Source organism: Malus sylvestris, chromosome 6 (genome assembly GCF_916048215.2).
Source record: "Malus sylvestris chromosome 6, drMalSylv7.2, whole genome shotgun sequence".
NCBI classification, from domain to species: domain Eukaryota; kingdom Viridiplantae; phylum Streptophyta; class Magnoliopsida; order Rosales; family Rosaceae; genus Malus; species Malus sylvestris.
In genome coordinates this window covers 30,044,473-30,058,740 of record NC_062265.1, presented here as the reverse complement: position 1 = coordinate 30,058,740, position 14,268 = coordinate 30,044,473, and the positions used below count along the sequence as shown (strand labels likewise).

At 41.3% G+C, this 14,268-nt stretch overlaps 1 protein-coding gene across 1 annotated transcript; it reads left to right on the top strand.

Moving 5' to 3' along the window:
• Positions 1–648: 648 nt before the first annotated feature.
• On the top strand, positions 649–5,196 carry LOC126626187 (1-deoxy-D-xylulose 5-phosphate reductoisomerase, chloroplastic-like). Its single transcript, XM_050295420.1, has 12 exons — positions 649–929; positions 1,326–1,507; positions 1,825–1,911; positions 2,083–2,208; positions 2,290–2,352; positions 2,614–2,763; positions 2,947–3,014; positions 3,502–3,613; positions 3,744–3,848; positions 3,974–4,095; positions 4,438–4,584; positions 4,796–5,196. Exons 1-12 carry the CDS (start codon positions 839–841, stop codon positions 4,962–4,964), a joined length of 1,422 nt encoding a protein of 473 aa, XP_050151377.1. The 5' UTR covers positions 649–838; the 3' UTR covers positions 4,965–5,196.
• The last annotated feature ends 9,072 nt before the right edge of the window (positions 5,197–14,268 follow it).

Sequence of the window (14,268 nt, the reverse complement as noted above, 5' to 3'; positions counted from 1 at the left end):
TACTAATTTTCGAATTGAATGCCACTAAATTAAATTAAATAGTCTAGTTGGTATTCAAAAAATTTAAACTTTCACATTAATTGTTTGTTGTATCTGTAACATGGGCATTAATTATTAATGATAATATAAACACCTTACAAATTAACAGGGAGAATTTTTAGAGTGTCGGAAACACAACGGACCGTGTTTTCAACATACTAGATCGAGTTTCCGATACACTGTAAAAGCTCTTCAAATTAACAATGTCATGTAAAAGTTTGATGGACCGTGTTTCCAGCATGTAACATATTAACAATGTCATGTAGAAATCTGGAGAGATTTGTAAGCCTTCCATTTCATATGCAAGACAATATCAATTCCCTTTTCAGATGAAATGTTTTGGATGGATTATAAAGGAATATCATCAAATGTTATAAGCAGCATAATCTCCCAAGTCTCCATCGCCATGTCTCAGACAATAATAATCTGCTAACCCCGAAACGGCGTCGTATGCTAAACGAAGCATCAAATTTACTGTTCATCAGTCCACCAGAAGAATCTGAATCCGTTGCTACAGTTTCGTCATTATTCATCGGTCAACACCTCACTTCCCAAGTTCTGATTATTTATTTAATATCATTTTACTAAAAATGGTAAAGCAAAATAATTTAGAAGGAAAGAAAGAAACCCAATTTACTGTTTTACTATAAAACCCATTACAAATTACTATAAAGCTATGGGATTTCCAGCACCACAGAAATATTGGCTCAAAGGGTTCTCTTGTTTTTGTTCATTTATCTCAAAGCTGATTGCTTTTTGTTGATTTGAATTAAGAAAAGTTGAATTTGGATTGGATTGGATGGCTCTCAATTTATTATCTCCAGCTGAAATCAAAGCCATCTCTTTCTTGGATTCCACCAAGTCCAGCACCCACCTTCCCAAGCTTCCAGGTAGCAGTTACTGTCCTTCTCTTGCTTTCAACTTTCTGTTTGGTTCCCGAGAAAACGCAGGAAAACTAGCAAGATGGAAGACTTTATCCTTTTCTAGCTTTCCAGAGTGCATGCTGACATTACTGTTCAAATGGGTTACTGTGATTCTGTTGATTTCTGTGTTTGTAAAGTGATGAGGTCCATCTGCTTTTTTGTAAAATTAAAAGTTCATATGATGAAGTGGATTTATGTGCTTTTGTGTTTAAATTGTACTTGCATGAGCTCTGAATTTTGATGATTTAGTTATTGATATAATTTTATGTTTGCTATGTAAATTTAGTTTCTTGATTAATGATGTTTTATGGGTGAATTGGTAAAACCAGTATTAATGATGTTTTTTTTTTTGTTGAAAAATAGGTGGGTTTGCTTTGAGGAGGAGAGATTGCGGAACTGTAATTGGGAGAAGAGTTCAATGCTCGGCTGCACAGACACCTCCTCCAGCTTGGCCTGGACGTGCCGTTGCGGAGACAAGCCGCAGGACTTGGGACGGTCCAAAGCCTATTTCGATTGTTGGATCTACCGGTTCCATTGGAACCCAGGTATCGAAAAGATTGTTTCTTTTCTTTTAAAATTGTTTATTGGAGATTAAAGATACTAATATACTTGTAAGACCTGTATGGAGTTGTTATCAGAAAAGAGAAAATTAATTTGATAGAAGGTTGGAAGCTCAAATATTGAAATAACATGATTTACTTCATTTGTGTGGAGTTGTATCTTGCTGTATAAGCATCACAAGAATTAGAAAGTTTTTAACAGTCTATTTAGTGGCGGAAAAAAAGCCGTTTTTTCTCTCTTAAAGAAACAAATTCTGGGAATCACATTAGTTGCTTATAATCGGATTCTGTTGTTTATACAGACATTAGACATAGTGGCGGAGAACCCGGATAAATTCAGAATTGTGGCGCTGGCAGCTGGTTCAAATGTAACTCTTCTTGTGGATCAGGTAATCCATCAGAATAACAGTTCCGAGAACTTAAAAGTATTGTTCATTCCATCAAACGAATAAGTTTTGAATTTTGGTGGACTCACTCCATAAACTCACCCTGATAATATAGCTACCAACCCTAGTAAACGGGGGATCTGGATTGATATTTCTTATATTTGCATTGTGTAGGTGAAGAGATTCAAGCCCCAGCTTGTTGCTGTTGGAAATGAATCACTAGGTAATGAACTTAAAGAGGCCTTGGCTGATTTAGATGAAAAGCCCGAGATTATTCCTGGCGAGCAAGGTGTTGTTGAGGTAGCCTAGCATCCAATCGCCTTTGGTTGATGGATTTTGTTTTGTTCATCTTGAAGGAATTGCTCATTTTTCTCTTCTCAGGTTGCCCGCCACCCAGATGCAGTCACAGTAGTTACAGGAATTGTAGGATGTGCAGGACTGAAGGTAATTGCTTTGTCAGTGAAGTTATAAATGTCAATTTTTTTATTGAAAAGAAGCGATACGTATAACTTTTGAAATACATAATATAAGAACCGATAGACAAGGGAAGGTAGATGGGATAGTAAAGTTGGCTAACAAATGATAATGACTGATGATTTATAATGAAATTGAAGAAAATATTTTCAGAAAAGAAAAACAGTATTTGACTTAAAAAAGTACATAAATCAAGAGACTGAAATTTCTCCTGTTACCTTTTTTTCTTAGCCTACAGTGGCTGCAATAGAAGCAGGGAAAGACATAGCATTAGCCAATAAAGAGACCCTGATTGCTGGAGGCCCTTTTGTTCTTCCTCTTGCCCACAAGCATAATGTAAAAATTCTTCCTGCTGATTCAGAACATTCTGCAATTTTTCAGGTATGAGACGTCTTCATATTGATATCATTCTAAGAATTTATGTACTGATATCGGATAAGTCTATTACACGCGTTACTTTTTGTTGGTGTTTGCATGCTGCATTTTCTGTTTATGCGTGCCTGATCATTTTATATTTATGGATCTCATGTCATGGTGAAGCTTAATGAATTCTCCTTTTTTCAGTGTATACAAGGCTTGCCAGAGGGTGCACTTCGGCGTATCATTTTGACAGCGTCTGGTGGGTCTTTCAGGTATGAAATCATAATTTGAATTTGAATATTAAGACTTTCTATTGAAATTTGAGTAGGGATATTTTAACTTTCTTATTTAGAAAAGGAAGAGGAAACCTTTCAATGTGGCAGGAATTTACCATTTTCCTCAATTTGTAGGATGTATTTAGACTGTGCATGGATTTTGTACTTCAGTTGTTCTATAGAGTTAGAAAGCAAAAGCACTTGAAGACCATTTCTCTTGAAAGCAAAAGCACTTCATATAAGCAACCGTAAAACATAAATTCAATCATCAATTTTGTATTGAAGTTCACTTCTTAGAATGATTTAACTTTTTTTGTAACATCTTACTGAACTATTCAAGACACTCAGGATATAGTTTTAGTCATTAATGAACATTTGATTCGGCTCAATTTAATTCGTACATCGTCAATTAAGGGATGGTTTTTGTATCTTTGATTATGGCTGCAATGAGAATTTTGACAATTTCTCGTTCCATTAATGACAGGGATTGGCCTGTTGAGAAATTGAAAGATGTTAAAGTTGCTGATGCCTTGAAGCATCCTAACTGGAATATGGGAAAGAAGATTACTGTTGATTCTGCTACTCTTTTCAATAAGGTTTGTTATCGTTTTGAATCTGTGTCATATTGAAAGCATTCATATGGAAAGCACCACGCTCTCTGCTCCAATCTATGTAATATTTAACCTGTTTAGAGCTGAATATTAAGTTCTCTGTACTCATTGACAGGGTCTCGAAGTCATCGAAGCTCATTACTTGTTTGGAGCTGAATATGATGATATTGAGATTGTGATTCATCCGCAGTCCATTATACATTCAATGATTGAAACGCAGGTTCAACTAACTCAACATTTATCTGTAGTTTTGGCATGCTAATTTTGTGTTTTTTAATGTTTCTTTTAGTTTGTAAAAACACTGCAAACTCGTACATTTTTTTATTTCTGTAATGTTCTTTTCAGGATTCATCTGTTCTGGCACAACTGGGGTGGCCTGATATGCGCTTGCCAATCCTCTACACCATGTCATGGCCAGAGAGAATCTACTGCTCTGAAGTAACGTGGCCTCGTCTTGATCTTTGCAAGTAATGAACCTTTTCCTTGTTTTATTTCCACGGGGTCCAGCTTGCGTCTTTCTTCTTCTTTTTCTTTTCATCTATGGTAATGTCGAGTCTTCTAAATGTTCCTTTTCTGATAACTAAGTTATGTTATATGAATAAGCATGGATTTCTGACTCTACAGCTGGGTAACTATGTCAATATTGTCGGAACTTCTAATGATTCAATGGTGGTGTGGTCTATTGTGAATCCTGAATGTTTAGCTTAGTTTAATAGATACCCATTATGTTGCTGTGATCTACTTACAATCATAACGCTGCCTTCTTTGAGAAACCGCCACAGATTGACTAGAAACTAACATTGATGCAGGCTTGGTTCATTAACCTTTAAAGCTCCTGACAATGTGAAATACCCATCCATGGATCTTGCCTATGCTGCTGGACGGGCCGGTGGCACCATGACAGGAGTTCTTAGTGCAGCAAATGAAAAGGCTGTGGAGATGTTTATCGATGAAAAGTATGTGCCCTTTATTCATTTCCCCTTGATAGAAACTGCTAACTTTCAAACTTTGACAACTATGGTCACATGAACTAACATGTGCCAAGCACCGGGTGTGATAGAAAATGAGCTAACATGTGATGGAAAATGTTTACTTTCAATCTTTGCGAGTGTGCAAGTTTTCGCATGCGAAATTCTCAGCTAAGATGAAAGTTTTCCTGTTTTGCAGAATCAGTTATCTAGATATTTTCAAGATTGTGGAGCTAACATGTGCTAAGCACCGGGCCGAACTAGTGGCCTCACCTTCCCTCGAGGAAATTATACACTATGATTTATGGGCAAGAGATTATGCAGCTGATTTGCAAAGCTCTTCAAGCTCAATTCCTGTTTTTGCATGAGCGGTTAGCCTGTCCTCGTTGGCCAACATACCGGTGCTATGAATGGACAGTCGGCCAGCATGTTGAATTCCCCAAGATTTCGCTAGCTTGTGGGTGGGGGGCAGGGGAGTGAGCGGAAAATGTGTTCCCTTCCCCCCCTATCTCTCTCTATATAGGTTCTAAATGTATGATACATTGGACATCTGAAAGTCCTACATTGTACATTGTTTGATATAGATTCTCTGTTCTCTGTCGTCTTTAGATTCTCTCAATTTTGGGAATGTTACTTCCACAACGTGAGCCAAGTTCCAAGCTCAGTAAAAAAAGGTCAGCGTCTGTGTTGGGGTGGGGTTGAAAGTTGACAAACCCAAGCTAACCACCCCGACCAGAAAGGGCAAAAAAGCCTAAAACCAAGGCCGACCAGGGAGCATGCAGACTAAGTACTGGTTTGGTACTCATGTGCTTTTATACAAAGTGGGTATAAAAAAAAGGTGAGCTCAAAAAGGTGTTTGATAAACATTTAAAAACAACTTATTTTCACAGTTTTGGATGAAAAAAAGCTGAAAACGTGAAGCAGTAATGAGCTTATTCTCACAGTATAGCAGAAGCAGTTTTTTTTCAAAGCACAGCACCAAACCAACCCTAAGCTTGGTTCACATTGTGGGGTCTGGCATACCGAGTGTTGTAGCACCACTTTGAACTCAAGGATCTACCACACCACCTTATACGTCACTTGTAGTTAGAGATGTTCTAACTTAATACGTGTTCATACCTTACAAAAACTTCACATTGTGAGCGTTGACATAATACAAGCTTCTTTTGAATGAGGACTTACGTACGCTGAGTTGGCCTCCTTAGTAGTATCTCAAACCAATAACACAATACCATATAGCGAAAAACTTGCAAACAATATTCAGTAATTAGCTAGCTAGGGATGCCGTCGTGACGTCTTGAGGAATGCGTATAAGTCTTCTTCTTAAGGACGTGAAGGATGGGTGTAGTTGACAACTTTGGTCGTTGGTTCACCTTTTGCCAGACTACCTTTTCTCTCTCTCTCTCTCTCTCTCTCGTTTTCAACTGAAGTTGAAATTTCCAATAATGCCAGCAGTGACTGTCCCCCTCCTCCTCCCACATGGTTTTTCTTCCACATATGCGTCCAAAGATTGGCAATTTGGCATACATACAGTAGACTTCTCTTGTTTACAATCTTCGATATGTATATAAGGTTAGGATTGTGACACATGCTTTTTTAACACATGCTTTTTTGTGATTCACTTCATAATGTATTTTAACGACTCAACCGTCTATCTTTTATATCTTGCTTCAAATATCATGTTTACAAAAATTGACTCAAATTCAAAATTATATGATCTTTGGGTCAAATTTAGTGTTTCTTAGTAGAACCCTATTCATCCACTTTCTTCACTACAAATCAATGTCTTCATGGTTTTGAATTTGTCTAATTTTTTGCAAGGATAATCTATGAATGGTAATAAAATATCAACAGTTTGGGTGACACGCCTGACCCCAATATCCTCCAAATACCCGAGGTAGGCACGTTGCTGGCCGACATCCGAAGGTGACGAAGCCATATTAGGATGCATGAGAAATAATAAATATAAACAATACTTATAAATTTAAATACAATGATTATGCAATTGTGGAACGTGTTCAGGACATACAACTTGTTTATACCATACTTGACCAATCCCGAAACTACTGAGCACCGATCAACGTTATACCGTCAAGGACCCAGAAGAGTTTCCCTACAACCAGGAGGCCAATCACAGCGCAACACGTGTCGACATCAGAAGCCAATCATAACGCGACACGTGTCAACATCAGAAACCAATCACAACACGACACGTGTCAATGTCAGAATGAAACTAGAAACTCTCTTCTATAAATAGAGATCATTCTCTCACAATATTTCCTAATGTCATTTGTACTAAATCATTCACTAGACTAAAGGAGAGCTTGAACCCATGTACTTGTGTAAACCCTTCACAATTAATGAGAACTCCTCTACTCCGTGGACGTAGCCAATCTGGGTGAACCACGTATATCTTGTGTTTGCTTCTCTATCCCTATCTATTTACATACTTATCCACACTAGTGACCGGAGCAATCTAGCGAAGGTCACAAACTTAACATTTTCTGTTGTACCAAAGTCCCCACTGATTTTGTGCATCAACATTTGGCGCCGTCTGTGGGAACGACACTTATTCCCACTCTTTTCAGCTTTGTCAAGCTGGTTTCCACCATTCGTACACTCTATTTTGACTAGGCATCCCTCTCCAACGTGGGGAGCGAAGGAAGCCACAACACACAGAATGACACCCCTCTTGCACCTAGTGCGAAGCAACGAAAGAAGGAAGGAAAGAGGGTTGCTCTTCAAGCTAAAGTCGATGAGCTAGAAGCTCAGAACAACAAGATAGCAATGAAGAATGAGGTCCTCCAGGAGCAGTATGAGAAGCTATTTGAGATGCTCCACGAAACTAGGCATACTCAAACACGCGAGCTCGTTGCCCTTGTGGACATCAACCATCATCTGGGTGCCCTCCAACACGGAGGGTTACCTTCCTTCGACATGGGTATCCCTGATGAAGAGCGAGCTAATCATCAAAACATTGATCAACATGAGACATCTCTCAACCCAGCTGCTTCGAACCGAAGCAGGAGAAGTGGAGGAAGACACCTCATTGCAGAAGGGTTGGAAGGATCGAAAGCCGTTTATCGTGACTGCCGAGACTTCCTAAAGTAACGTCGAGAGAATCTCCTCCACATATGCTCGAAGATCAATGACCCAAGGGTTTCTGAAAGACTCGGTCCCCTCCCATGACCCAGGCCATCTGCCAATCTAGGGAAGAAACGACAGGTCCCAGAGGGACATGAAGGTACAGGGGACTTTGAGGTATTCTGACAGACTCGCCCTAGAAGTCAGTACGACGAGTCCAAGGAAAAATCACACGCCTTTACTCAAACTTTCCTACTTCCAAGAGGCGATGGAGACTTACGAAAGAAAATCCCAGTGGTACATGACTCCATTCAGGACCCCCTTGTCCTACAACTCCTTAAGGAAGTAAACAACTTGAAGGCCAAACGTCAGGCTGAGATACCTGATTGGAACCAACCTAGGCCTGGCCCTCTCACAAGGAGGATCCTCGACACCTTCCTTCAAGCAAAGACAAAACAAAAGCTTGGTTTACAACTCTATACTGGAAGGGAAGACCCAATTGAACACCTTAACCTCTTTGAGTCCACCATGGCATATCAAATGCATACCGACGAAGAGCGATGTCTTCTCTTCCCTTCCACCCTCTATGGCGGAGCTCTAAATTGGTATTGTCGTCTTCCACCTGAGACAGTAGACTCATTTGAGGAACTGAGGAAACTGTTTTTCTCTCAACACATCTTTCAGACCGATCGCTTGCATTCTGTAGATGACTTGTACACTATTCGCCAAAAGTCAGACGAGTCACTACGAGAGTATGCCGGTCGTTTCAGCCATGAGTATTCTCGCTACGCTGAGGCAGATGACAAGATCGCCCTCAAGGCCTTCACAGCAGGCCTACGTGATTGTTTCTTCAAGTACATGATTAATGCCAACACTTGGAAGACTTACTTTGAGGTGATGGCACAAGCTTACAACCATGCCTCCGCCGAGGCAAGGACATATCAAGGGAAACCCTCCACAACCACCCCTTATCAGTAAGTAAGGAGTGAAAGCCAGATCCAACCAAATGAGAAAACCTTGACCTTCCAAACGGCAGCGGTGCCTCCCCCTGCCTTACTTCATACTTTGCCAAGTCAACAAACATATCAATCTCAGGGAAAAATGAAAGATTTCCATCCTCACCAGTCTCATTTTAGTAAAGGAGTAATGGACACTACCGCGATAACCAAGGGTATCACCATGATAATCCCCAACCCCAGGCAGTCAACACAGTGGGTCAAGCACGTGTCAGGACAGCCACTACCCCGAGGTATGAGGCATACACACTTTTGAACGCCACATACGTGGCCATTTACCCTAGGATAGTATACTTGATATCGAAGCCAAAGCCGAGGCACCCGGATTACAAGCCCACGAAGAACACGAGCACGTTTTACCGCTACCACGAGCATAACATCCATGACGGCAAGAAGTGTATCACCCTTCGTGATCATATTGAAGCTTTGGCACGTGAAGGAAAAATTGATCAATTCCTCATTCACCCTCCAAGGGGTAACCGTAACCAACGCCAGGTAAATGTGATATATTCCATAAGTGGTGACACACCCATATCTAAATCTTCCAACAGGGCCATGAAAAATAGTGAATGAGCTTTAAGGTCTGGCCACCAAGTGTTTCACGTGGAAGACATCAGGGGAGGTAAATATCAAAAGCCTAACTGGGATCCAATATGTTTCTACCCTGAGGAAGAAAGAGGTATCATCTACCCTCACAACGACCTACTGATCGTGGAAGCTCACATAGCCAACTTTGAAGTACGACGAATCCTGGTAGACACGGGGGCTTCGGTTAATATCATGTTTGCTGAAGCTTTCAGGGCACTTAATGTAGCTGAACACTTGCTCGACTGCTCGATTTCCCTTCTGATAAGCTTCTCCGGTGATATCGTGCAACCTTTGGGGAGCATACACTTACCTTTCACCATTGGTACAGGCCTTTACATAGCTACCATTACCACTAACTTCCTGGTGGTTGATTGCCCAACGGCATACAATGTCATCTTCGGACGCACAGGCATCAATAATCTCAAGGCCATGGTATCCACACATATATTGTTGATGAAATTTCCAACCCCCTATGGAAATGGTTATATCAGAGGAGATCAACTTAGTGCACGATCATGTTACAACACTTCGGTCAAGCAACAGTACCTGCATGTGCCCAAGGAAACCCTTTCTATACATGACCAAGTCATAAAGACCAGCCCAAACGAAGCTAACTTGGATCTTCACGGTGGCAACAATCAACCCGACGATCCTCGAGATGACTTTTTCACCCAGCAAGCACAACCCGCTGAAGAGTTGGAGAAGGTCTCTATCTCAAAAGATTATCCGGATCGCATGGTGAAGATTGGTACCACCTTGTCACCACCCATTCGGTTGGCATTGATCTTTTTTTTGCAAGAGAACACTGAGGTCTTCGCCTGGTCATACGAGGACATGCCAGACATCTCTCCCGATATAATATGTCATCGCTTAAGTATTGACCCTAAGACCAAGCCAGTGAGACAGAAGCGAAGATCTTATGACGCTGAATGGTACGAGGCAATATAGGCAGAAGTTGAAAAACTCAAAGGCATAGGCTTCGTCCATGAAGTCAATTATCCAACGTCGGTAGCAAATGTTGTCCTTGTTAAGAAGAATCCGACCAAGGAAAGTCTCCTGCTCTAAAAGGTCTTGTGGAGAATGTGTGTCGATTACACCGACCTAAACAAAGGATGCCCGAAGGATAGCTTTCCTCTTCCTCTCATAAATAGACTTATAGACTCTACGACAGGATGTGAACTCCTGAGCTTTATGGATGCTTACTCAGGATACAACCAAATCCTCATGAACCCTCCAGACTAAGAACACACAGCCTTCACTACTGACAAGGGACTATATTGCTATAAAGTTATGCCCTTTGGCCTAAAGAATGCATGAACGACTTATCAGAGACTGGTCAATTCAATGTTCGCCGAACAGATTGGGAAGAGCATGGAAGTTTACGTTGATGATATGCTAGTCAAGAGCAAACATGCTGACCAACACATCACCAACCTATCTGAAACTTTCACCATTCGGAAGAGGTATCGAATGAGGTTGAACCCCAACAAATGTGCATTCGGTGTAGGCTCTGGCAAATTCTTAGGCTTCATGATAAGCCAACGAGGCATTGATGCTAATCCCGAGAAGATCAAAGCAATCCTCGACATGAAGGAACCGGTAACTTTAAAAGACATCTAGAGCCTTACTGGCAAGGTGGCAGCCTTAACTAGGCTCATCTCTAAGGCTAGATGTGCTCATTTCTTCAAATCACTTAAGGGAAGTAAGAAGTACATTACATGGACTGATGAATGTGCTGAGGCATTCAAGAACCTTAAAGACTACATAAGTAAAGCCCTTTTGCTCTCTAAACCTGAGGTTGGTGACACTCTCATTATCTATCTGTCGGTATCGGCTTCAGCAGTAAGTTCCGTTCTCATTCGAAATGATGGTAATGTCGAACGGCCTGTCTACTACGCTAGCAATGCCTTACAAGATGCGGAGACACGATACTCCAACATTGAGAAATTGGCTCTAGCATTGGTCATGTCTGCTCGAAAACTTCACCCTTACTTCCAAGCACACTCTATCATTGTGCTTACCAATCATCCTCTTCGACAAATACTCCAAAGTCCTGACACTTCCGGGTGAATGATCAAATGGGCGATAACATTGGGTGAGTTTGACATCTCCTACTAACCAAAGCCAGCTGAGAAGGGCCAAGTAGTGGCAGACTTCATCGCCAACTTCACATATCCTGTTGCCATTGTTTCTACGCCTAAAGAAGTGGTTTCATTACCCTCGGAAGCTCAGAAAATAGAGCCAACAACCCCAACATGGAGTCTATATGTTGATGGCTCGTCTAACCAACAGGGTTGTGTAGCAGGACTAGTTCTTACGACCCTGACAAAGTGGTGATGAAGTATGCTCTTCGTTTTAAATTTAAGGCGTTGAACAATGAGGCCGAATATGAAGCCCTCCTAGCAGGCTTACGTTTGGCCAAACACCTTGGGGTTAAACGAATTGATATCTTCAGTGACTCCCAATTGGTGGTTAACCAGGTCACCAACAACTTTGACGCTAAGGATAGCTCCATGGCAGCATATATGGCACAAACATAATTGTTGCTCAAGCACTTCCACTACCAGATCACCCAAATTCCTCGAGCTACAAACAGTCATGCAGATGTTTTGGCTCGCCTCGCCTCAGCAGTGGAAGACAAGATTGGGAGAAAAATTCATGTCGAATTGTTGGCAGTACCAAGCACCATGGTTGCGGAAGTGTGCAACTTACAACAAGGAGATAGTTGGATTACCCCGATTTATAGATTCCTTGCTCATGGCACCTTTCCAAATGACAAAGTCCAAGCTAAGCAGATTCGATACAAGGCCACCCGTTACTTGATCATTAATGACCAACTCTACAAGCGGGGTTTTAACTAACCATACCTAAGATGCCTTACGCCCGCAGAGGCGGAAACTGTCATTCAAAAAATACATGAAGGAGTCTGCGGAGATCATGCTGGATCTCGATCCCTAGCACACAAGGCTTTTCGCCAAGGATATTACTGGCCAACACTCCACCAAGATGCCATCAGAATATCCCACTCATGTGATAAGTGTCAACGCTACGTAACTATTCCTCACTCCCCTCCTGAGCCGCCCACTCTTATGATCAGCCCTTGGCCCTTCGCCCAATGGGGACTTGATTTGATTGGCCCAATGCCTGCATGGAAGGGGAATGTTCACTATGCAATCGTTGCAGTTGACTACTTCACAAAGTGGGCCGAAGTAGAACCCTTGGCAACCATTACTGAGGCAAAAATAGAAGACTTCATATGGAAGAACATCCTTTTCAGATTCGGCATTCCCAATGCGATAGTCACTGACAACAGGCGACAGTTCGACAACAATAAGTTCAGGATGTTCTGCTCTAAGTTCAACATCAACTTATGTTTTGCCTCCCCAGCTCATCCCCAGTCTAATGGACAAATTGAAGCCATCAACAAAATAATCAAGTGAACTTTGAAAACCAGCTTGGACAAGGCTAAAGGTTGTTGGCCAGAATTTGTATCCCAAGTTCTTTGGTCATATCGCACTTCATATCGGACATCAACATGAGGAACATATAGGGCAAGTGAGAAGGATACAAGGAAGTATGTGGAGATAAGCGCAACAGAACACATGCCGATTCATCTATTACTTCGTCAACAGCAAAAGTATCCCATATCATCAAGGTCGAATGCACTCTTGATTTGATTGACTTGTTTTGACCCTCAAATTCTTGAGTCGGCCTTATACTCTGGAGGAAACCAGAAAACCCTCCAGCCCAGTTCAAGAATAAGCCTGTGGAAAGTTACTTCTTCAAAAGCAAAAGTATCTCATATCATCTCTTCTCCATTTGCTTCTCTTTATCCTTATTGTTGTTTACGACACAAGGAGAAGGAGAACAATCAACCGAAAGTTGAAGTCGAACCTCCGATCCAGGTTACTTGCTTGGAAGTTTGATTGCTTACCTTATCTATTACCTCTTTCAGCAAATCTCCTAGCTAGGCGACTTGGGGGACTCCTACTATAGGGTTTTGTATCGCACTTGACCAAGCCCGAAACTACAAGTAAGCTTCAAGTGAAATTGATACATTACCTTGTGCATCTTCATCGGTTAAAGATACCACCCTTGGATGGAGGAAAAGTACTTCCAGAGAAGATGCCACATCTACATATGAGACAGATAAGGCAAGTGAAAATAATACCACACTTCGGTACTTAGAAGTTTCGTGATTACTCAATGGCTTGGATCTTGCAAATCCCCAACCGATGAGCTTCTCTCACTCGGGAACTTAGGGGAGCACTGTTTATACCATACTTGACCAATCCCGAAACTACTGAGCACCGGTCAACGTTATACCGTCAAGGACCTAGAAGAGTTTCCCTACAACCAAGAGGCCAATCACAGAGCAACACGTGTCGACATCAGAAGCCAATCATAGCGCGACACGTGTCAACATCAGAAACCAATCACAACACGACACGTGTCAATGTCAGAATGAAACTAGAAACTCTCTTCTATAAATAGAGATCATTCTTTCACAATATTTCCTAATGTCATTTGTACTAAATCATTCACTAGACTAAAGAAGAGCTTGAACCTATGTACTTGTGTAAACCCTTCACAATTAATGAGAACTCCTCTACTCCGTGGACGTAACCAATCTGGGTGAACCACGTACATCTTGTGTTTGCTTCCCTATCCCTATCCATTTACATACTTATCCACACTAGTAACCGGAGCAATCTAGCTAAGGTCACAAACTTAACATTTTCTGTTGTACCAAAGTCCCCACTGATTTTATGCATCAACACAACTAATTTGAGACACTAAAAATGAATAATATAAAATTGAATGAACAAAAGGATGGGTCCTACACTGAGAGGACTCAAAGATGCCAATGCGGGAGTGCCTTGACGCCAGAATTGTACGCTTTGATTCTAAGTCATGAGGGGGCGCAAAACAAAACATGAGTGGACCAAGTTGATATATAGTAATACTAAAACAGTTATTCGAC

Excerpts from the sequence above, each read along its gene's own strand:
- LOC126626187 (XM_050295420.1), top strand. The coding sequence starts at position 839 with ATGGCTCTCAATTTATTATCTCCAGCTGAAATCAAAGCCATCTCTTTC. Across the intron at positions 1,508-1,824 it reads CCGGTTCCATTGGAACCCAG|ACATTAGACATAGTGGCGGA; the intron begins GTATCGAAAAGA and ends TTGTTTATACAG. Across the intron at positions 2,209-2,289 it reads GCGAGCAAGGTGTTGTTGAG|GTTGCCCGCCACCCAGATGC; the intron begins GTAGCCTAGCAT and ends TTCTCTTCTCAG.